Raw genomic sequence first — 24205 nt, forward strand, 5'->3', positions numbered from 1 at the left:
TGATATAATTTATAGTCAGTATCATGGCTGTTGTGGAATTCTGTTTTAGGGGCAAGATACAAGGCAAATTAATTTGAGACGTTTTCTGCATTTATACATGTGAAACATCATTTGGAAATTGAAACATGTTATAGAAATATGTTAACTCAGTCAAATTAATAATCAAGAATAAGACAAAGAGAAAGAAAACAGGAATGGAGATCTTTTTCAAAAATTATTATTAAGGATTCAAATTCAATATAATCTGAGGCAACACAGAACCTGACAGGGTAGGTATTCAGTGTTCAATAAATGTTGAGTGAGTAAACTAGTAAGTAAATGAGTCTAAGCTTGTCCTTTGCATTCACTAGGAACCTGTGTCATTCAGGAATTGTGGAGGATGTAGATAACACACGGTTCCTTGTCTCCAAAGAACTTATGGTCTAGTAGGCCCTAGTAATACCCTCTTAGGTTTGTACAGTGCGGTTTAGAGATTGCAAAGAACTTTAAGTTCTCTTCAGGTAAAAATATTTCTATTTTAGCTTACTATTTTATTGGTTCATCTGACACATTAATAGCAATATTTTGCCCTGTGCTATTTTGTGATGAAATAGACAGTTGTAACCACTCCGTGAGGGAGTATTCTAACTCAAGTGAGATAGATATGAACATGTGTTGAAAACTATGAAAATGAGTTCTTTATAAGAGAAAGTAAAATAAGAACTCTGAGTAGCTTTCATGTCTCCGAGGTCCTCAGGTTTTCCGGCACTGCCTTTCTCCCTGTGTCTACCTTCACATGTGTGCCAGACAACCCACAGTATTGTCTCATCGCAGACAGTGATTTCCAGGTGAGGTTGGGTTGGGGTGCTGTACAGATTCCCCTTAGGGGGATTCTGTGTGGGTATCTCCTACTCTAACCCTACCACACTCCCCACTTCCTCCCCCGGAGAATCACTGACTTAATATTGGGAAAATGAGGAGAGAATGTGTAAGTAGAAGATGGAGGAAGAGACATTTATGTTGAAAGTACACATATAGGCCAGGCGTGGTGGCTCATACCTGTAGTTCCAACACTTTGGGAGGTTGAGGCAGGAGGATCCCTTGAGGCCAGGAGGTGGAGGTTATAGTGAGCTATGATAGTACCACTACACTGCAGCCTGGGTGACAGAGCAAGACCGTGTCTATAAAAATAAATAAACAAATAAGTACACATATATTCTAAGTCTCTACAGTTAAAATTTTTACTTACATGTGTAAGCATGATATGAATTTTAAGTAAGGCATGTGTTTGAAGCTTCAGGAAATGATGCTATATCTTTGTGAATGGTGGTTGAAGGAAGTACCCCTTCATTGTGGATTTGTGCTGTTTCCTGTCTTCCTGTGTTGGTTCTGCTTGTAGTTGCCTGAAGATTAGGCAGTGTAGTACTGTATCTCACTGTCACATTTTTGCAGCTTAGTGCCTTGAAACTAGGACTGAGGACTCAAGACTGGTGTGTTACCTTTCCCCAGACTTATATCAGAGAAGAGTTCTATGGTCTTTGGGGCTCTTCAGAAGTGACTTTTTTGAATGACCAAATTTTGTGTTCTTCAGCTTCCCAGGTTTTACAGACCCTTGTCTGAATCTGTTCTCCAGGGATTGCACAAGACTGCTTTCTCTGCCTCCTTCTTGATGTTTTGTAAACCTGATTTTAGACTCCTTTGGGCTATGCTTATTAAAATCGCTGGAGGCTGGCATGACCCTTGGCTGCCTTGATTGTACATGTGTTCTGCAACTGAAACCCCAGATACCAGTGTTGCAACCTCATAGCCTAAAAACTTGTTAGGCTTTAACTTTAACAATGCTGGACCTGATATAAAAGTGATAAATTAAGTATTGTTTTAGAGGATTGTTGGAGAAAGGGGTAAGTATAATGGAGACATTGAAATGTTTTCACTACCCTGTGCAGTGAAGTGTTTATTAGCCAAACCCTTTTATTTGTGGTTTCCATGAAATACACTCTAAAAATCTGCCACACTGGAATGTTTGCACCTAATTTTTGTCAGTAGTGTACTCTCTTTAAAAAAGTAATTTCCTCCAACTTTCTTTATGTTTCCTCTTGTCTGAGCAGTCTTGGCAGTTTAGTTCCATTAGGTGGTTTGAAAATCTCTTTAAATTGATGCTGCTGGATTGAGGAGGGGAAAAGGAGAGAATATGATTCATTTCAGATGATTTGCTTAAAAGCTTCCTGTTTTGTCAGTGATATTTCCCTTTTTCTTCACATTGATTTTTTTTTTTTTTTGAGTTGGAGTCTCACTCTGTCGCCCAGACTGGAGTGCAGTGGCCGCTCCCAGCCACCGCAGCCTCAACCTGCTGGGCTCCGGCGATCCTTCCGCCTCAGCCTTCCAAGTAGCTGGAACTACAGGCGCGCACTACCACGCCCGGCTGATTTTTTGATTTATTGTAGAGATGAGGCCTCGCCAAGTTTTCCAGGCAGGTCTCGAACCCGTGGGCTCAGGCAATCCACTCACCTCAGCCTCCTGAAGGCGCAGGATTACAGGCTGAGCCACTGAGCCCGGCTTATTCACATTGATTTTAATGATAGGCTTAATGAATTATTATTTCACTTTCTTACTAATCATATACCTGTATATATATCATGGACCCAATTCATGTTCTGTAAGCACTTATATTTCCAGAGTCTTTTTTTTTGGCTATTTCTCCCAGATCTCCCCATTGATGTTAACCCTTCGTGGTTTCCCATATATATATGTGCATTTTGTTTTGTCTTTTTCTAGGCTACCATCTTGTGGAGTCTGGAGGACAGATAGAAATTTCACAAATGTAGTTAAGTGAAATACTACAATTGAATTACTTTTCTTTATAAAATTTAGTTTGCTTTTCAGATATACTGATTACTTTATTCTCTAGGCTTACTAGATTTGGGCATAATTGTTTTACTTGGATCTTTTTCAAGAATTGAGTCCAGAAGAAAAATAAGTTGGCTGCCCAGCAGGCTGCACAGGCAAAATGGTCCATACAGCAGTAAATACACATATCCATGTTAGACTTTTTCCAGTATGGATTTCTTCTGATACTTAAGGAGGACTTCTTACTTTGCATCTTGGTACGAGCATTCTGGCAATGGAAACTTGCAAAATTTAATTAACTTTCAGAGAAAATTCTTTGAGACTTTATATCTTTTTTTTTTTTTTTTTTTGAGTTGGAATCTCACTCTGTCACCCAGGCTGGAGTGCAGAGGCACACTCATGGTCACCCCAGTGTCAACCTGCTGGGCTCCAGCAATCCTTCCACCTCGGCCTTCCAAGTAGCCAGAACTACAGGCATGGGCTACCACCCCTGGCTAATTTTTGATTTATTGTAGAGATGAGGTCTTGCCAAGTTGCCTGGGCTGTACTTGAACCCTCAGGTTCAGGCAGTCCACTCACCTTGGCCTCCCAAAGTGCTGAGATTACAGGAGGCTTTATATTTTTAATTTGACATTCCACTGACACCAAATTGTCTCAGCCTTTCAAGGTACTTACCATCCCCAGCCTTTGAAGCCTTTTCACAGCACTGACCTTGATTCCTTTATATGTTTTCTCTGCTGCCCTTAAGGTTGCCCACTCTAAGTCATGGGATTGTGACACTAGAAGTAACTTATCCCTCACCTCATCTCTTCTGCTGCCTTTTCTTTTTTAGAGGTTTTGCATTAAGTGATTTCAGTGGTGCAGCACTTCCACTTTAGGCATATTCATTCATAGCACTGATGCCTCTGCGCTGTGTGGGATCCAGCGCAGAGGAGTGGCTAGCCTCTGTATTATTACTTTGTTCATATTCAAAACACCTCTTTTAGAGGTGTTTTTAACCAAATAAGTGGCTCAGTACTAAAGTCAGTACTTTGACTATCTTGCAGCGAGGACACTTGAACACTAGAGAGAATGAATGCCATGTTCATGGCCAAAATAGGAATTCCTATCTCAGAATAGAGAAACACTAACTGAGGCTTGGGTCTTCTTTCTCAGATGTAATAAGAATTGCTTTCTTGTCTTTTTCTAGGCTTTATTATTCCTCATAGTTCATTGTGCTTCTGGCGTTATTAAAAATGAGTTCTATCTTTTTTTATGTTTCTCTGTATCCATTCTAGAAGTGTAAATATTGTTGGAACACAGGCTTGAGTTGTCTCATCTTTTGTGCCATAGTTATTTCTGTAAAAGAACACCTGACTTAACATTTTTTTTCCTGCAGCATTTCATAGTGTATTTAAAAATTAAATACAGGGCATAGTGACATACACCTATAATCCCAGCACTTTGGGAGGCTAAGGTGAAAGGATTGCCAGAGCCCAAGAGTTCAAGACCAGTTGGGATAACATAGTGAGATCTCATCTCTACAAGAAATAAAAAAATTAGCTGGGCGTAGTGGTGCATGCCTGTAGTTTCAGCTACTTGGGGGCTGAGGCAAAAGGATTGCCTGAACCCAGGAGGTAGAGGCTGCTATGAGCTGTAATCATGCCACCACACTCCAGCCTGGGCATCAAAGTGAGACCCCAACTCAAAAAAATAAAATTTAAGTTTACAAATTGGTAGTTAATGAATTAAGATACTGAGGGTTTATTCTTTAATAAAGTTACATCTTTTTTTTTTTTTAAAGACTTGGTTTTCTTGGAGAATTAAAAAATTATATAACCCCTGTGTGTGTGTGTGTGTGTGTGTGTGTCTAAAATGAACAGGTATGAAGAAGGAAAATGATATTTAGTGCACACCTGCTATAAGATGAAAAAGTACAGTGGGGTCGATAAGCATACAGACTTTGAAGTCATATGGACTTAGGTTCAAGTAATGTCTCTGATACTAGTTGTATGATTTTAAGTAAGTCTTAAGACTATTTTAATGATTTTAACCCTCAGTTTTCTCATCTGTAAAATAAGTATAGTATTATCTACTTTATGGTGTTGATATAAGAATAATCCAGATGAGTCACATAAAATACTTATCATAGTGCCTGATATGGACTAATTGCTCAAAAAGTTGTTTACTATTGCTACAATTATTATTATATTTTTATCTTTATTATCTTATTTAGTCCCAATAAAGGTATTAGTGTCAGTTTCTCAGATGAGTAAACCAAAGTTGCTGGAGGTTTAGTTACTTGGTAGAGGACCATATTTGTCTAACTCTGAAGCCTGTCCTCTGTTTCATTGTATTGTGTCACTTCACCCTTTCTGAACGGTGCTTATATGTAATCATTTATACGATCCTCTCAAACTGTCTACTTCATGTAGGGGAGGTGTCATTATCTTCATTTTCCAGGTGAAGCAGTAGGTATCAGGAGTGTCCTGCCCAAGGCCGTTAACCTTTTTTCCTTCTCAATGAGCATTGCTTCTCTATTTAATAAAAAAATCAATATAGACTTGAGAGCTTAATGCAACATATGATCCTGAACCAGGATTGATCTGTCTCTCTGTAAATCTACGTATTTATAGTTGGAAAGGACATCAGTGAGATAATTTGTGAAATTTGCATAAGGACTCTAGGTAAGATAATAGCATTATATTAATGTTCGTTTTCTGATTTTGATAATTGTACTGTGGTTACATAAGAGATGTCCTTGTTTGGGGGAAATTTAGGGATAAAGGGACATTATGTCTACAATTTATTTTTAAATGGTTCAGAAAAAATATGTATACACATATAGGGAGAGAATGACAACAGAAACTTGGTAAAATGTTTTATCATTTGTGGATTCTAGGTGAAAGGCGTAAGGGAATACTTTGTACTATTTTGAAACTTTTCTGTAAGTCTAAGATTACTTCAAAAGGAAAAGTTAAAAAGAAGTAATATAAACTTGTTAGGGAAAAAATGGAAGTATTATGACAATGTATAAGAGTAATATAAAAGTTCTTAGTAGTCCCATCCCTGGGTAGTTGTTGTTATGTAATTTATAAATCTTGTTTTTTCTTTTTTCTATATAAACAAACGTGTGTATTTCTTTCTTGACACAAGTAGGATTCTGTTTTATATGTCCCCTTCTTTATGTGGAGATTCACCTTACTCCTTTTAGCAGCAACACAGGGTCCTATATAGAATTCCCACTGGTTTCTGCAGTCTCCCAACTTGTCTTTCTGTGCTCTTCCAGCAGTGCCCTGTAGCCTGTCTTCTGGCTTCTTTCCTATAAAATGGCAGTAACTGCCCTGCCTACTTCACAATTGTGAGGATAAAATGAGATAATTAATATGAAAACATCTGGAAAAGTTACAAATGTGATAGAAATGTAAGGTATGATTAAGTAGATTATTACTATCAATGATGTGAAGCATAATATTTTATTCACTTATAAAACGAAGTCCTAACGTTTATATAATGTTGACATTTGTTTTAGGGCCCGTGAGTTGTTTTCTTTCACCTATTTTGTTTCTTCTCTCCTCCCTATTCCAAACCTTATAGATTCCACACTGTTAAAAGAGTTTTCGAAACAGAAATTCTCAGATGCCAAGTTCTTCACTTGCATAAGGTTATAATACTTGTCCTTGATATCTTTGTGGTCTACAAAGATAGTTCTTTACCAAAAAAATGCTATAGTGCAAAATTCTTAAAAAACTTTTTAGTGATTTCCATTCTAGGTAACTTCTTTTTCTTTTAAATTGGTGCTAGCTGGGCTCGGTGGCTCAGCCTATAATCCCACGCCTTTGGGAGGCCGAGGTGAGTGGATTGCCTGAGCCTGCGGGTTCGAGACCCACCTGGGCAGCAAGACCTCATCTCTACAATAAATAAAAAAATTAGCCGGGCGTGGTAGCGCACGCCTGTAATTCCAGCTACTCGGAAGGCTGAGGCGGAAGGATCGCCAGAGCCCAGCAGGTCGAGGCTGCGGTGACCGGGAGCGGCCACTGCATTCCAGTCTGGGCGACAGAGTGAGACTCCAACTCAAAAACAAATAAATAAATAAATCGGTGCTGTTTCAAACTGTTAGATTTGTCACTGCAATGACTATGTATGCATATATGAGTGAGTCTTTGTGTTTGTGCACACGTATGTGTGTAATTGGCTCTAGAAAGGTTCCCTTTGCAGTTGGAGGAGGCCTAGAATAGAAAAGAGAAATATGAAACAGCTTGGGTCTTCATAGTGGCTCCCCCTTTTGGATTGTACACAGGAATATGCTTGCAGAACACAGCCGTGATCCTAGTCTCTTTTCTCTTGAGACTCACACACCACTTTTCCCAACTCTTGTCTCAAGACTTCTTTATACTCTTAAAAATGATTGAGAACCTCAAGGAGCTTTGGTTAATATGTGTAATATCTATCAGTACTTACTGCATTCAAAGTTAAAATGGAGAAAAATATCAACCTTTATTAGTTCATTCAAAAGTAACAATAACAAACTCATGAGAAGACTGGTGTGGTTTTACATTTTTACGTATCTTTTTAATGTCTGGCTTAGAGGAAGATACATTGAGAACCTCTGCTGTAGTCAGAGCCCGTGGCAGGTATACCAAGTGGAGTGCTAGTCTGGCATCCGAGCAAGGCTGGTTAGATGTTTTTTTCCCAAATGGAGAGCATTCAGAACAGATTGGGAGCAGGTGCATGGCAATCCTTCCAGCAGACGCTGTGTTCATTGTCGTTGTCGATGCTGCTTTGTTCAGACACCTTTCCTAGTCACCTGTGCATCATCTCGCTCTCTATCTTTACTATATGTGCTTTGGTAAAAGCCCTGCTAACTAAACATTCTTCTGCATTACAGATCATTCATTCAACACATATTTTCTGGAAAAAAAGAAATTGTTAAGCTCCTGCAGTGTGCAAATTGCTGTGCTGGGCACTGAGGCGATAAAGCAGGGTACACTCTCTCGTTCTTGAGGACTTTACATCTAAAAGCTAATTATACAACATTTTATTTAATTATAATTGTGATTAGATGTTCTTATAGGACAGGATGCTGTGGTATGATGGGGTCCTACCTAGCCTGCTTTGTGACGTTCATGCTGAGTGTGAAAGGATGAGTAGCAGTGTCAGTGCTTCCTTTTGTTTCAGTTGTACTTAGGCAGGGTTCTTGTCCATGACTCAGAAGGACATGTAGAAAAGTGGAGAAGCTAACCCTGAACAGTTTGAATGTTCCCAGTCGAGGGGAGGACAGGCAACAGTTTGGAGATGAGTGCAGATTATCTGGTTAGAGCATTGTCTTCTTTCTGAGACATCCTAGAATTCAGTGGAAGTTTATGACAATAAGAAGCTTATACTACAGAGCAGTGCTTCTCAAATTTGACTGTATGCACACATGGCCTAGGGATCTGGTTAAAGTGTAGGCTTAAGTTAAATAGGGTGGGCCCTGAAATTCTGCTTTTCTAAAAAACTCAAATATGATGCTGATGCTGCTAGTTCATAGACCAACACATTGGTTATCAAGACTATAATTACCAATGGCCAGTGTGAAACTTAGCAGAGGTACAGGCTAGATAAGGGACTGGACAAATCTTCTAGAGGTGATGTACAGCAGGGAGAGATATTGGATAACCGAAGATAAAGCAGTTTGGGGTAGAAAGCATCATACCACATACTGAATGTCAATGGCAATTCACAGTTTTGCTGTTACCAAGAGGACAGGAAAGCTAGGATTGAGATAGATAGCTACTAGCACAGCCAGGGAAATATTCCGCAGACTCATTTCTGTGGCAAGGACCAAGTGAACTAAATGGCCATTTGTCTGCCTAGGGAAAGGTCAGGTACTGAGGATTGATGGCTAACCTACGGTAATTATGTGGGATCCAGAAAATGATCGTGGTGAAAAGCAGCTAGAGATACTGGAGAGAAAGTGCACTTTATTTGGAAAAAGAAGAGTGTTCAATACTACATCTCATTAATCATAGATGATTAATCCATAGACGGAGAGTATTGCTAAATGGATTCAGGTTAAAAAAAAAAAGGTTTTAAACTGCAAGGGTAGGACTAGAATGGGGGAAAAACCTTATAGTTAATATCCACTTTGAAATAATCACCACTGTTAAGTCCAATAATTGCATATGCCTTTCTTGATTTCCTTGATACCCAGAATAGAAGTTTTTAATTCCGTCAAAAGATATTATTGATGTGCCTTATTTCAATATATTATTTTGGAAAATATCTTTTTGTTGCAGTTGTGCTTTAAAAATGTGTTCAAGAAATTGTATATAGTTATTAGTAAATATATTTAGATCAGAAAGTCAAAGTAACATCAACTTAGCTGTGAATCATATAATGAACTGTGTGTATAAAAGTATGTTCTATTTAATCATATTTTCTTTATGATTTAAAATAAATTGCATGATGGCTTAAATCCCTGTGTAATTTTTTCCCTTGGAATGTCCTCTCTTTGGATTTGGCAAAATCTTACAATCTTCAGAATATGAAAAGAGTGGAATCTTTTTCACAGTTATTTAAAGTTATTTGTCTTTTAACTCTTGTACATGTTCCTACAGAAGGATAAGAGGCATGGTTTACTGATGCAAAGGGCTAAGTGAATACTGAATCAGGCCACTCTCCTAACTTTCTAAAACTCTCTAAAACTGAAGTAATGCAATAGAATTCAAGATTAGACCTAGAGAAAATCAACTTTGTTAATAGGTTGTCTCTTGATTTTAGAAGGAGGCCTGACTGAATGGGGAGCCTGAGGAAAGTTGAGGGAATGACATATGTTTGTAAAAGATCAAGTTTCCTTAGATATCTGTACTTCTAAACTGTGACTCAGTAAGACTTGGGTGTCAAGGAACATCAAAGGTATGAAAGCAGTCGTTTGAAAAGAAATGAAATGTGTAAAAAGGAACCTCCACATAAAGTTACAGAATTGAAAAAGAATAGTCACTTAAAAAGGCAGTCCTCTTTATACTGCCTTAGGTTTAAATGATTGAGTTATTTAAAAGCACGTATTCGATAGGCTGCCACTCTTTGGATAATGCTATCTAAAGAGTGAAATGGGATATTATTAGTCAAATTGGGATCCTGTCATGTCTTGGGGGCACTTTGGGCAGAGCGCTTGGTAGTACTGTTTCTTCTCTACCTGGGAAATAGTAACAGGCTAGATCTGATGAGCTACCCATCATGTCTCATTCAGCTGCATTCCAGAGATAGCCCCATGGGAAAAAGGATTTATCAGGAAAATAATTACATTTCCATACTTTTTGTTTGTTTGTTTTAAAGAGACAGAGTCTCACTATGTTGCTGAAGATGTGCTCAAACTCCTGGGCTCAAGTGATCCTCCTGCCTCAGCCTCCTGAGCAGTGGCAACTACAGGTGCATGCTACTGTACCTGGCTATGATTTTAAGTGCCCTAAAACCATGACCGAGAGGCTGTTATTCCTTTTTCAAAATCTAGAAACAGTTCTGGACACAAGGAAAACACTTTTTAATTTTAAAATCAACCACCTTGGAAATCTAATTTCAAACTAGAATTGAGGTCCTGAGTCTGCATGACTCGGTTGTTCTTTCCAATAAAATGTGCATTTGGGCTGGGCATGGTGGCTCATGCCTGTAATCCCAGCACTCCTTTGAGAGACTGAGGTGGGAGGATTGCTTGAACCTAGGTGTTCGAGGTTACAGTGAACTGTGGTAGCACTCCAGCCTGGGCGACAAGATGAGATCCTGTCTCTCTAAAAAAAAAAAAGGTGCATTTCTTTCTGGGTCAGTTACGGAGGTAATGAGTGAGGATGACAGTAAGCAATGAGTGCCCCGTCTTCATCTGGCCAACAGGACTCTAGTGAAATGAGGGTATAAGGTGGCACCTAGGGTTCAAGACTGTGTCCTTTTGTGGTTTGCTTTGGATTCCTTGATCTTGACAGCAAACCTCTTAATAGAAACTTATTATCAAACCTAAAGCAGTTCTAAGAATAAATATTAGAAATTGATCCTAGATGACAAATTATGTATCATTATGAATACTGTCTCACTGAGGGTCAAGTGTGTCTGTTCTTGACATCTCTTGCCTGTATGGCTTCATAGAGCATAGAAAGAATCCTCAGTTCTGGATCCTATTTTGTTTTGTTTTTTTCTCCAAGTATGTAAGTCTTTTTGTATCTTACTGAAATACATTTCTTTTTTTTTTTTTGAGTTGGAGTCTCACTCAGTTGCCCAGACTGGAGTGCTGGGCTCCGGCGATTCTTCCGCCTTAGCCTTCCAAGTAGCTGGAACTACAGGCGCGCGCTACCACGCCCAGCTAATTTTTTTGATTTATTGTAGAGATGAGGTCTCACCAAGTTGCCCAGGCGGGTCTTAAACCCGTGGGCTCAGGCAATTCACTCACCTCGACCTCCCAATGCGCGGGATTACAGGCTGAGCCACTGAGCCCGGCTCTGAAATATATTTCAAAATTATTTCTTTAAAATTCCAATTCTGTTGTTGGTATTTATTCAAGCGGCTAATTTTAATTTTACCAATATTGGAATGTTTGTGCTGCAAAGCACCATGCAAGGTTTTAGCCCAAGTCAAAGTGAATTTTAGTTATTTCCAATCTGTATATCATAGAAAACCTTTTTTTTAACAGGTAAAGAAGGTATTGATCCGCTCCAGAATTGGCAGGATTAGGGACATAGAAATAGAGGCTTATTAAAAGGTAGACTCTGAAGCTTTCTATTATCCATCATGTAACTAATGGACTTTTAGATTATATGAAAAAATATTAATTTTTTAGCCATGTCCTTATCTTGTTTTGAGCTGCTTCAGTGGTTACACATGTGTCCTAACTGGGTTTGTCAAAGTGTTCTGCTTAATGTAAGTCTGGAGGGAACTGTAAACACACGTTTATATCTTAGCTAGAGCAAGGACTGGATGCTTAAGGATTCTTTCTTTATTTTACATTTGTGTGCCATTACAGCCCTTGGTAGTGATTAACATCTGCTCCCTAAGTTAGTTTCTGTCTATTTGAGGAAGTCATTTGATTTTTGTTTGGTTAATACAGATGAATACTATATAGAGAGGCCAGAGGAGAAAGAGGGAAAAAGAATTCTTCAAGCATATGGGGATATGCATGAAGAATTTCAAAGCCTCTTCAAACAGATGTAGAGGGGTGGGAAACAGCAAATTTGAAGCCTTTCAACCATGACATTTTCTTCTAATGAAGAACAGCTTGAAAGCTGTAATTTTGAGAGTGTTGCAGTATTTTAAAGTCAGACACTTAGCACATTTTTAAAATAGTGGTGAGATTCAAATGTTTTTTTCCATCTTAAATGGAATTAAGCATTTTTGGCCATCATCTTATCTTGGGAGTTGTGGGTCTCAGAATGAACACCAGAGCTTTTAAAATTCAGATGGGCCATAACAGCATCTCTTTTTGTGCTTTCTCTCCATTGTTTTCATGGTATATGGAGTTATTTTTGTCTCTTAAAAACAGACAGTAAGTTTTCTATTTCTAATTCTTCACAAATGACCTTGAATTGTTTATTTTTATATTTTGCAGTACCTTTTTATACCTGAAATTCCTGGTAGTGTGGGCACTTGTCCTCCTAGCAGATTTTGTCCTGGAGTTCAGATTTGAATACCTGTGGCCATTCTGGCTTTTCATCAGAAGCGTCTATGATTCCTTCAGATACCAGGGACTGGTATGTTTACTAATACATGCTTTCCGTGTGTGAGGGACTTGATTACCTTTCTGAGAACATTTTCAATTGCTGATAGTAAACTGTTTGAAGCAGATGTTATTAGCAATGCTTAGGTGACTGTATTGGAATGAGCTAATAGGATCAGACACAGAAACTAACCTCTAAGGCTATTTTGTCTAAACCCACTGGTCTGATCATTATATTTTCTGCTTCTCTCCCATTCCAGTGAAAAGAAGAGGGGCAGGAGAGGACCTCCGTAGGGCGACAGAGTAGTAGAGGAGGGAAGAATTGCCCAGTCCTATTCTGAAGTGTTTCTGGGACCCTGGTACTGTGTTAGTGACTGGATTAGAGCAGTGTTCTCAGACTTTGTGTTCTCAGGACCCTTTACACTCTTAAAAACTGTTAAGGACTCCAAAGAGCTTTTCTTAATGTGGGTTATACCATAGTCACTATATTAGGAAGTAAAACTGAAAAAAATTTAAAATACATACTTATTAATTCACTTAAACATGATAGTAAGCCCATCATATGTTAACACAAATGATATTTTAAAATGAAAAATAGCTATGTTTTCTAAAAACAAAAAAGTTATGAAAGAGTGGCTTCATTTTTGCAAATCTCTTTAATGTCAGGTCCAATAGAAGACAGCTAGATCTGCTTCTGAACTTAGTCCATTGCAATATCACAAGTCATGTAACATACAGAAAACACCATACTCATGAGTGAATAAGCATGAAAAAGGCAGGAAAACATCTTGTGTTATTATGAAAGTAGTTTTGACCCTGAAGGGCCCCTGAAAGGATCTCAGAGACTACCAGCAATCCCCAAACTGTCTTTTGAGAACTGGTGGGTTAGAGCAAGGGCACAGGCCTGGGCTTGTTCCCTTGGTTTCTGTGTGAGTTCTCTTTCCTAGCCACATCTTAAAACTGTAGTTCTCCCACCGAGGCCAAGTGCCTGGTGCTTTGGTCAGAGCAAATCTATACTTTAAAAAGACGGTCTCAAGCTTGTGTTCTGTTGATAACAGTTAGTGGTGTCCAGAGGAAAGTTGTGTTATTAAAATTATTAGCATCAGCATATCTCTTACTACTATTATGGTTCATTTGTGCTCCAGCAGGCCTGCCTTGTAAGATGGAGGCTCTTTAGGAATGGTTTGTGAGGCGAGAGGAGGCTTTTCTGTGTTAAAATTCCGGTTCTTTCAGGTAACCCATCTGTGGAAGCTGAATGAACTCGCTGTGGTCCAGCTGCAGTTCATTTGGTCCAGTTCTTTTTCATGATTTAAGGATCATAAATAGCATTCCTCTTTATTGCTAAATTAACCATTACTTTGAATGGTTGACTTTAAGTGTTTAAAATTTCCTTTTGTTAATTTGCTCTGTAGAGTTATCTCATAGCAGTGTCAAGTGGCTTTGCCCAACGTACTTTTAACAACTTGTATTTGAAAATAACAAGTTCTAAGATGTGTTTTTTATTTTGTTTTGTTTTTTTTTCCTTTTAGGCCTTTTCAGTATTTTTTGTTTGTGTAGCCTTCACGTCAAATATAATATGTCTGCTGTTCATCCCCATACAATGGCTTTTTTTTGCTGCTAGCACATATGTATGGGTTCAGTATGTGTGGCACACAGGTAAGTCCTAATGATTTATTAGATAGAAATCTTAGATTCAGATTATCTAAATGTGATGATTTCTTCGAGTAAATTATGAGTTGAGTTTAATGTGGATGTTTTAAAGTTACCTTTTCCTAATAGATTGTAGTATACTTTTAAAAATATATTTTATCTTTTTTCATTATTGGAATCAAAAGTTTAAGCCTTTATGATTTAATGTCTCAATTGTAGGCATTTAAATTGTCAACTCTCACTATGAAGATACCAATTTTAAAAAAAAGTTGAAGTGATTCCTATTTAGGTGTACTTGAAGACAGCCATGTGCCTAACAAAAAAAATGCTCATGGAATTTCAGCATTGAAAGGAATGTCAGGGACCACTGATGTGAACCCTTAATTTGATGCAAGAATCCCCACAGCATCCCTAGCACATGGTGATTTTACCTGTAACCTACAGTGACAAGGAACTTACCTACCGTTCCTGGCATCCTATTCTATTTTCTGGCAGCTGTAAAAGAAAGTACTAAGCCAAAATTTTCTTCCTTATACACTTTTGACCCAGTATGTCTTAACTGTTATGGAACTCGTTGATTTATATATATATATATATATATATTTTTTTTTTTTTTTTTAAAGATGGGAGTCTTGCTGTGTTGCTCGGGCTAGCTTTCAACTCCTGGGCTCAAACAAGCATCCTGCTTCAGTCTCCTGAGTAGCTGGGACTACAGGCATGCACCATAGCACCTGGCTGGGCTCGCTGATTTCTCAGAGGATCTAAAGAGATTTTCCCCCCAAATATATGGGATTGTATAAAACTTTTCCTTAAAATATCAAGAGGCCTACAGACCATACCCTCAACCCCAAACATTTAGCCTCTGCATTACAGCCACAGGAATGAATGTCATCTCCCTTCCACTTGAACATTTGTTTAGAGATTTGAAGACGCTGTCCTATCTTCTTAAGTCTTCTTTTCTGTAGGCAAAAACATCTCTCGTTTCATCAGCTTTTCCCTGTATGGTACTTTAAGCACTTTAAGACCCTCCTGGTCTCCTTAGTTCTTAGTGGGTCTCTGTACTATTTCAGGTGTGTTCTGATTAGAGTAGAGCTCCCTTCTTAGATCTATACTTGCATTACTTCAAACTAAGATCAGATGAGATATTTCAGCAGCCTGCTGTGAAAGCCCGAATGTGGTTTGCACGGGCTTTGAGGATTGGTTTTCATAGTCACACTTGTCTGCAAAGCGCATGAAACTTGATTCCAGGACCCAACTGCAACCTGTAGCATTTTAACACCGAAGGAGCACCAAATAATAAAGGTTCTCTGGACCGACATTCATTCTCTTTTCCAAGCTGTTAAGAAGATGATTTGGCCCATGTAGAAGACACAATTTAGCTCTGAATTTTTTTTTTTTTGAGTCAGAGTCTCTGTTGCCCAGGCTGGAGTACAGTGGCATGCATGATCATGGCTCGCTGCAGCCTCAACCTCCTGGGTTCAAGCGATCCTCCTGTTTCAGCCTCCTGAGTAGCTGGGACTATGCCTGGTTTTAATATTATTATTATTATTGTTGTTGTTATTATCATTATTATTTTGAGGGACAAGGTCTCACTGTGCTGCCCATGCTGGTCTCATACTCCTGGGTTCAAGCAGTCCTCCCACTTCAACCTCCCAAAGTGTTAGGATTGCAGGCATGAGCCACCACACCTGGCCTAAACTCTGATTTTTAAAGTATCCACTATGAGCATGGTTTTCTCTGTATTTTGCATTCTTTTGTATCTAACTTGATTTGTAAACCAACATGAAGTTTCTTTAGTTTGCTTTCCTCCAATTAAAGTGATTTTTCCTCACTCCAGTTTTTATTTGCATTTCCTTATTCCGGACCTTGGTTTGAGTGAGCTGCTGTCTATACTTATCACTCTGTTGTGGTCTCAGTTTCTTCTCTCATACACAGGTGGAGTCATCAAGATAATGTCTGAGGGAGCCTTCCAGCTCAGATATTTGATGTCACTAATGAAACATGGCGACTTCCTAAATTTCCTTAATAATGTGTTAGAAGTAGAAAAGAAACTAACTATGTAACTATTAGCAGAACCTGTTGGGAACTACTTTAGTGTCTTGCCCACAGGATAGTAGTGTCACTAGTATTATAAAACGATATCTGTCTCTCTTTAGCCCGAGGCTCACGAATGCATGTTGGAATACCTAAGTCGTAAAATAGGTTTTCATTTGGGATGATTAGTGCTTAAACAAACAAACAAAGCAAAACGAAAAACTTTGTGCTCTTATTGGGCCTGACAAGTGTGAATGCAATTTCTATAACTTGGAACTAATTTTTCCCATTGTTAAAATTTAAAATTCTTTCTTACAAATATTAGGAAAGTTTATATAATAGTCTATCATAAACTTTTTTTCCTTGCTGTTAAGAGAAAAAAAACCCAATACAAAACTGTGTATACAGCATGATTATTATAATTGCTCAAAAATACTTTTAGTGTGGATTTATTTGATAAATGTAGAAATACAGATATTTTGCCTGATTTTCTATAATGTACTTATTATAATAACTTTATAAATTAATATAGAGAGTAGGGAATATAAACGTTTGAAAATGCATTTTGAAGTTATTTCAAAATGCATTGTCCTGTGGATTGCTGTTTTTCTTCCCACATTGTGAAAATACTTATTTCTGGTATGTTAAATCTATAAGGCCATAACTGCCTTCACAGAGCATCCAGTGTCAATACTAACTCAGGGACTAGGGCTAAGGGACTTGGATTTTCCTTAGAAGCTGACTCAATGCTACCTCTGTGAACTTGGAACCAATTTGCTTAAACTCTGGACTTCGCTTTTCTTTACAAAAATGAAGAAGTTAGATGAAATGATCTTTCTAGTTTTAAGATTCTATGATTTTTCTTTAGCTTTGTCCCAAAGATCCTTAGCAAAAATCTTTCAGGTCACTAATTCACCCAACTACATACCTGTGTAGCCCACATTCATAAATATCTCATTATTAGTCATGTCCTGATATAGATAAATAGACCTAGCCTGCAGATTTTGATTCTAAAAACCAATGAAAATTTTCCTTTTATTTGCATCTTATTTTGTTATAAGTTTTTTTCCCTTGAAAATTGTTTTTTATTTACAAAAGGAAATATGAGTTGTGGTTAAAAACAAAAAACAAAAAACTTTTTTTGAACAGTATTTAAATGTCAGAAACATTTCTTTGTCCTCCAGCTCTTTCTTAAAAATTTTATTTTTTTGCCGGGCTCGGTGGCTCAGCCTGTAATCCCGCTCCTTTGGAAGGCTGAGGTGAGTGAATTGCTTGAGCCTGCGGGTTCGAGACCTGCCTGGGCAGCAAGACCTCATCTCTACAATAAATCAAAAAATCAACCGGGCATGGTAGTGCATGCCTGTAATTCTGGTTACTTGGAAGGCTGAGGCAGGAGGATCGCCGGAGCCCAGCAGGTCGAGGCTGCAGTGGCCGGGAGTGGCCACTGCACTCCAGTCTGGGCGACAGAGTGAGACTCCAACTCAAAAAAAAAAAAAAATTTTATTTTTTATATACCATTCCTTGCCAGGGCAGATCTTCCTCATTCTTTAGAAAACCTTCAATGTATTTCATTATATAGATTTTTCTAATTAAACAGTTCCATGTTGATGGACATTTAAGTTAATTCTAAATTTTTGCTATTGCAAATAATACTACAGGTAATATTTGTATACACTTATCTCAGGACTCTTTTATATTTCTATTGGGAAGATGTCTAGTAGTGGAATTTCTGGGTCAAAGTTGTAAATTATTTTTTTTTTGAGTTGGAGTTTTACTCTGTCACCCCAGCTGGAGTACAGTGGCACACTCATAGCTACCACTGCCTCACCCTGCTGGGCGCAGGTGATCCTTCCGCCTCAGCCTTCCAAGTAGCTGGGACTACAGGTGTGTACTACCATGTCGGGCCAGTTTTTTTATTTGTTGTAGCGACAAGGTCTCCACATGTTTCCCAGAATGGTCTCGAACCCCTGGGCTTACGCAATCCTCTTGCCTCTGCCTTCCAAAGTGCTGGAATTATAGGTATGAACCACTGTGCTCAGCAAAGTTACAAATTTATAAATTTAAATTTAAGTATCCTGCCAAATTGCCTTCTAAAAAAGTTTCCCCAATTTATATTATTGTCAAGTATGAAAATGAACCTTTCCCCATATTCTTCTTACATTGCTACCTGTTTTTAAAATGTTTACCTATCTAATAGGATAAAAAAGAAATCTGGTTGTTTTAATTTGTATTTCTCTAATCAGTAGTAAAGTTGAACATCTTTTCATATGTTTCTTAGCTATCTATATTTCTTCTTTTATGACTTCTAAATTCTTTTCTTCAGTTGCCTTTTTATTGATTTGAAGGAGCTCTTTGTATGTCAAGGCTATGGATCCTTTGTTTTAAACATATTGTAAATATTTTCTGCCAAATTGTCTTTAATTTTGTCAGTGATTCTATGGAATCGTTTGTTGTACAAATGCTTTCAGTTTGGATCAATTTGCTTTTTAGTTTAAAGTCTTAACAAAAGTGACTACAGTTGACTAGTATCCCAGGCAGCCCATCTGTATGTTGGTTAATGTGCCATTGATGCTTGTTTCTTTGCTGCTTTCCCACAGAAAGGGGAGTATGTTTGCCTACAGTGTCCCTCTGGATACTCTTTGTTTATATTGAAGCAGCCATTAGATTTAAAGATCTCAAAAATTTTCATGTAGACCTTTGTCGTCCATTTGCTGCTCACTGGTAAGTATTATATATATTTTTCATCTATAATTCATTTCAATATAGAATGGTAAGTTCATCTGTAAATTTATTTGTAGAGATTTTGCATGAAGCCACCAAGCAGTATAGCTGGTAGGAAAGAGCGTGAGCTCACTTTCTAGGCAGATGAGTGTAGTCCAACTCTGTCCCCTCACTGTTGCCTTGGGTGTGTTGCTGTGTCTGAGCCTTGGTTTTTTACCTGTCTCATGGGGTGATGGGAAGGAGGAAATGAGGTGATATATGTAAAATGTTAACTTCATGCTAAGCACATATGTGCCTGATGAATGTTAGTTATTTTTATTATAGTTGAATAATAATTCCAAAAGATCTTGATGAAATGTGGCTGTTTAATTAGGCTTAAAAGAACTCAGAATTTCCTTGGCCTATTTATAAAAGTAAAAGAATATTATTAATAGTTTTAGCTGGCTATGGTGGCTCACACCTATAATCTAGCACTTTGGGAGGCAGAGGTGAGAAGATTGCCTGAGCCCAGGGATTTAAGACCAGCCTGGGCAACTTGGTGAGATCTCGTCTCTACAATAAATCAAAAAATTAGGTGGGTGTGGTGGCACGTGCCTGTAGTTCCAGCTACTTGGAAGACTGAGCCCAGCAGGTCGAGGCTGTAGTGGCCGTCAACATGCCACTTCACGCCAGCCTGTGTGACAGAGTGAGACTAACTCAAAAAATAATAATAATTTTAATGGGGTATTATTTCTCTTTATGAAATGCAGATGAATATTAAGATATTATTCATTTAGCCTTAACTATGAAACATTTTTGAAAATGAGTTTGATTCCTGGATCTATTTTGGAACTCACCACCTAATGTATGTTTCTCTTAAAGATACCAGTTTTTCTAGTATTTATGGCAAAAAAACAAAATAAACAGTAAGCTACTAAAAACTGTTTCCAGTATTTTTAGTCTTTTCACAAACAAGTAAACTGAATAAACTTGGTCAAACAAAACTCATCAGTTTAAATTTATAGTGAGACTACAATTAGACTATTTATAAATTGATACGTTTTATAGTTAGTGAAGCTTAATATGGGCTTGACAGTGTTTGCAGAGGCTTTGAAATGATATTAGGCAGACTGATGAGTTGAATGAAAATATTTCAACTTTCTATCCCAGAGATTAGAGTTCTCAGTACAGCTGGTTTAATTTGGTGGTATTAACCAAATGTTGGCACTGATGATATCAGATATTTATTTAAATTATTCTTGGATTAATGTATGACAGAGTATTTATGAACTAATTTTCCAGGAATAGCTGGTGACAGTACCCCTCAGGCAGCAAGAAGTTTAGTCACCTGAATTTGACTCTGCCTTCTAATGTTAAAAACCAAATGTCATCCTTTTGATTTTAAAATGCTGTCACTTAAATGTTTACTTATGGTCACCCATAGAATCTCTACCCTCTTAGTTCCTAAAAGCATACAGTTAGATGTTTAAGTTCTAATGCATAAGGCAGTTCAGTGTTTCTGTAGCCATTTTATCTGACAAGCACTGTGGTGACTCCTTGAATTAGTCTGAAGAACCCCAAAGTCTGAGGGAAAGTGTCCTCTTATGGTCTGGCAGTCCCATTGTTCCCTGGGGGTTTGTTCTATTTGCCAACTGCTTCTGATTTCCACAGCAGACTTTATGTTTATTTATGTGTCTAGTGAATGCTATTTTCAACTATCTTATCAACTAAAATTTATTTCTTAATTCTAGGATTTACTTAAAAATTTTAAGTCATAAGTATCCTCATGTGCTTGATGTATACATTGCTTTAAGCTTGCAATAACTGGCTGGATTGTTTTCTCTCTAGTATTGGGTACCCTGTGGTAACTTTGGGCTTTGGCTTCAAAAGTTATGTAAGCTACAAAATGCGGTTAAGGAAGCAAAAGGAAGTGCAGAAAGAGAATGAGTTTTACATGCAGCTTCTCCAACAAGCCCTCCCTCCAGAGCAGCAGATGCTGCAAAAGCAAGAAAAAGAGGCCGAGGAAGGTAGGTCTTTACCCCAAAACTTTTGGCTCCATAGGCTAGTCCTTATTTTGTCTCTCAGTAGCATTTTCTTTTTAATAACTATGATTTGTTTTCCTTTTTGTTTTCTGGTGTTCTTCCTCACAGTCATTGCTTTGTTTGGCCATAAAATGCAGAATGTGAATGAAGTTGTTTACCTACTCTCTGAAAGTCATGTACTTTTAGATATGTTTATTTTATTTGTAAATATTTTATTCTTATATCTTACTTTATATTTTAATATTTTCATTGTTTAAATATTTTAAAATATTTTTTCTCAACAACAAAATAGTATGTAACTATGTGAATTGGTAGTTGAAGCAAGCCAAGAACCAAAGTGTAAGCAAGATGGAAATATAGACTTGTAGAACTGAACTTTATAAGTCAATACTCAGCCGGGCTCGGTGGCTCATCCTGTAATCCCGCGCCTTTGGGAGGCTGAGGTGAGTGGATTGCCTGAGCCCGCTGGTTCGAGACCCGCCCGGGCAGCGAGACCTCATCTCTACAATAAAATCAAAAAATTAGCCGGGTGTGGTAGCGCATGCCTGTAATTCCGGCTACTCGGAAGGCTGAGGCGGAAGGATCGCCGGAGCCCAGCAGGTCGAGGCTGCGGTGGCCGGGAGCGGCCACTGCACTCCAGTCTGGGCGACAGAGTGAGACTCCAACTCAAAAAAATAAAAAAATAAAAAAAAAATAAGTCAATACTCTTCTGAATGGAGCAAAGACAGATAGGTCCTGTTCTAAGGGGTTCATATTAATGTAATGTGGATTTTAAATTGAACCATTTCTAACTGACCTCTCTGGTGGACATTTAACCAATATAAACAGATAAATTAGCAGTAATACCATTTTTCTTTGTTTCGGGAGTTGAAAGTTTGAGCTCATGTTTTTAGTTAATATATGTCAAAATCTTTTTCTCTGCTGTGGCACAAAAATATCTCTCCAGGTAGACATTTACAAACTGGAATTTGTAGGCCTGTTCAGAAAGTTCTATATGAGCGGTCTGGTAAATGATAGACATCCCTATCATCTCAACATTAGAGTCAAGAAAAAAGATAGATGCCCTAATTCCTCTTCCTTTTTGTTGAGTCAAAGTCTCACTCTGTTGCCCAGGCTGGAGTGCAGTGGCACGCTCACAGCCAGCACAGCCTTAACCTGCTGGGCTCTGGCAATCCTTCCGCCTCAACCTTCTAAACAGCCAGAACCACAGGCGTGTGCCACCACGCCCAGCTAATTTTTTTTTATTTATTGTAGAGACGATAAAATTGTCCAGGCTGGTTTCGAACCACTGAGCTCAGACAGTCCTCTCGCGTCAGCCTCCCAAAGTGCTGGGATTACAGGCGTGAGTCACTGTGCCCGCGGTGATTTTCTAAATATGCAGCTTCTCAAATGTATTTGAATTTGCTTTCTTTTTTTTTTTTTTTTGCCTACATCCTCCAGTAAACTGAGGATTTGCTGCTTTTTTTTTTTTTTTTGAGTTGAAGTCTCACTCCGTCGCCCAGACTGGAGTGCAGTGGCCGCTCCCAGCCACCACAGCCTCGACCTGCTGGGCTCCGGTGATCCTTCCGCCTCAGCCTTCTAAGTAGCTGGAACTACAGGCACGCGCTACCATGCCCGGCTAATTTTTTGATTTATTGTAGAGATGAGGTCTCACCAAGTTGCCCAGGCGGGTCTCAAACCCGGGCTCAGGCAATCTACTCACCTCAGCCTCCCAAGGCGCAGGATTACAGGCTGAGCCACCGAGCCCGGTTGTTTTTTTTTTTTTTTTTGAGTTGGAGCCTCCGTTGCCTAGGCTGGAGTGTAGTGGCACACTCATGGCCACCCCAGCATCAACCTACTGGGCTCTGGCGATCCTTCCGCCTCAGCCTTCCAAGTAGCCGGAACTACAGGCATGCTCTACCATCCCTAATTTTTGATTTATTGTAGAGATGGGGTCTTGCCAAGTTGCCCAGGCGGGTCTCGAATCCGTGGTCTCAGGCAATCCACTCGCCTCAGCCTCCCGAAGTTCTGGGATTACAGGCTGAGCCACTGAGCCCAGCCTACTTCTTTCTTGAAGCATAATGTGCTGTGGTTATTTCTTCTAAATCAGTGTGTAATTAATATAGTGAATTTCATAAACACAGATAACATTTTGTTGAATTAATCTATTCTATGTTTTTAAAAAAACTAAATATTCCAGTGTGGTTTTTTTGTTTGTTGGTTTGTTTTTGGTATTATAGCAGCCAAAGGATTACCTGATATGGATTCCTCGATCCTTATACACCATAATGGAGGTATCCCAGCCAACAAAAAACTCTCCACAACTTTGCCAGAGATAGAGTACCGAGAAAAGGGGAAAGAAAAGGACAAGGATGCCAAAAAACACAACCTTGGAATAAATAACAACAATATTCTACAACCTGTAGACTCTAAAATACAAGAAATTGAGTATATGGAAAACCATATCAATAGTAAAAGATTAAATAATGATCTTGTGGGAAGTACAGAAAATCTCTTGAAAGAGGACTCATGCACTGCTTCCTCAAAAAATTACAAAAATGCCAGTGGAGTTGTGAACTCCTCACCTCGAAGTCACAGCGCCACAAATGGGAGCATTCCTTCCTCATCTAGTAAAAATGAGAAGAAGCAGAAATGCACTAGCAAGAGCCCAAGTGCACACAAGGACTTAATGGAAAACTGTATTCCTAACAACCAGCTAAGCAAACCAGATGCACTGGTAAGGTAAGTGTGAGTGCTGTGTCCTTACCAACACTTTCCAGTAAACTTGACATGCTCTTGAGAAACAAACTCCCATATGGGCCCATCGGAATTGTTTGTGATCAGACAATGTGATTAGTGATATTTTGGTGTTTGTTTCATGTGGGTTTGTTGGCTACCATGTGTTATTGTCTTGAAGCATTGACTACCGTTTTTTACAGTATTCTGATTAAGGGGACAGTGATTACTTTCCAAATTTACTTGACAAATATACATGTAACTTGATTCTTCTGGTGGGATTGAAAGACACTTTAGTCCTTGTCCTTTTTTGTTTGGATATCCAAAGTTCTTTTGACATAAACACAAAAAGAAGAGTCTGTGCCTGTTCATGCAAATCTCTTTATTTGTCAAACAGATACAGATGTGGGGAGTGAGAAAGTTGTCCTTCCTACCTTGCACTTATTTTGTTTGTTTTTCTGCACTTAGGATATGAATTATTCCTAGGTAACTCTGAGGAAGTTAGGTTTGAAAAGTAATCTCGTAAAAATTTCATAGACAAATAGTGTTAGACATGGATTTCAATTAGAAATGTTCCTTTTCT

The 24205-nt window shown here is 38.4% G+C and overlaps 1 protein-coding gene across 2 annotated transcripts in view; it reads left to right on the forward strand.

The window, feature by feature from the left end:
• The first annotated feature begins 12370 nt into the window (after positions 1 to 12370).
• TMEM57 (transmembrane protein 57) overlaps positions 12371 to 24205 on the forward strand; it is a 44877-nt gene continuing 33042 nt past the window's right edge. Inside the window, exons 1-5 of one of the 2 annotated variants that reach the window (XM_021706486.1) lie at positions 12371 to 12515; positions 14011 to 14137; positions 18763 to 18886; positions 20714 to 20892; positions 23127 to 23628. In XM_021706486.1, coding sequence (XP_021562161.1) covers positions 20772 to 20892; positions 23127 to 23628 — 623 coding nt within the window. In that variant the 5' untranslated portion in view covers positions 12371 to 12515; positions 14011 to 14137; positions 18763 to 18886; positions 20714 to 20771. The remainder of the gene's footprint in view (positions 12516 to 14010; positions 14138 to 18762; positions 18887 to 20713; positions 20893 to 23126; positions 23629 to 24205) is intronic. The other variant, XM_008073071.2, reaches the window with a different exon arrangement.

This window comes from Carlito syrichta, unplaced genomic scaffold, assembly GCF_000164805.1.
Source record: "Carlito syrichta isolate Samal-C Ts95f unplaced genomic scaffold, Tarsius_syrichta-2.0.1 Scaffold315639, whole genome shotgun sequence".
In the NCBI taxonomy this organism is placed as follows: Eukaryota; Metazoa; Chordata; class Mammalia; order Primates; family Tarsiidae; genus Carlito; species Carlito syrichta.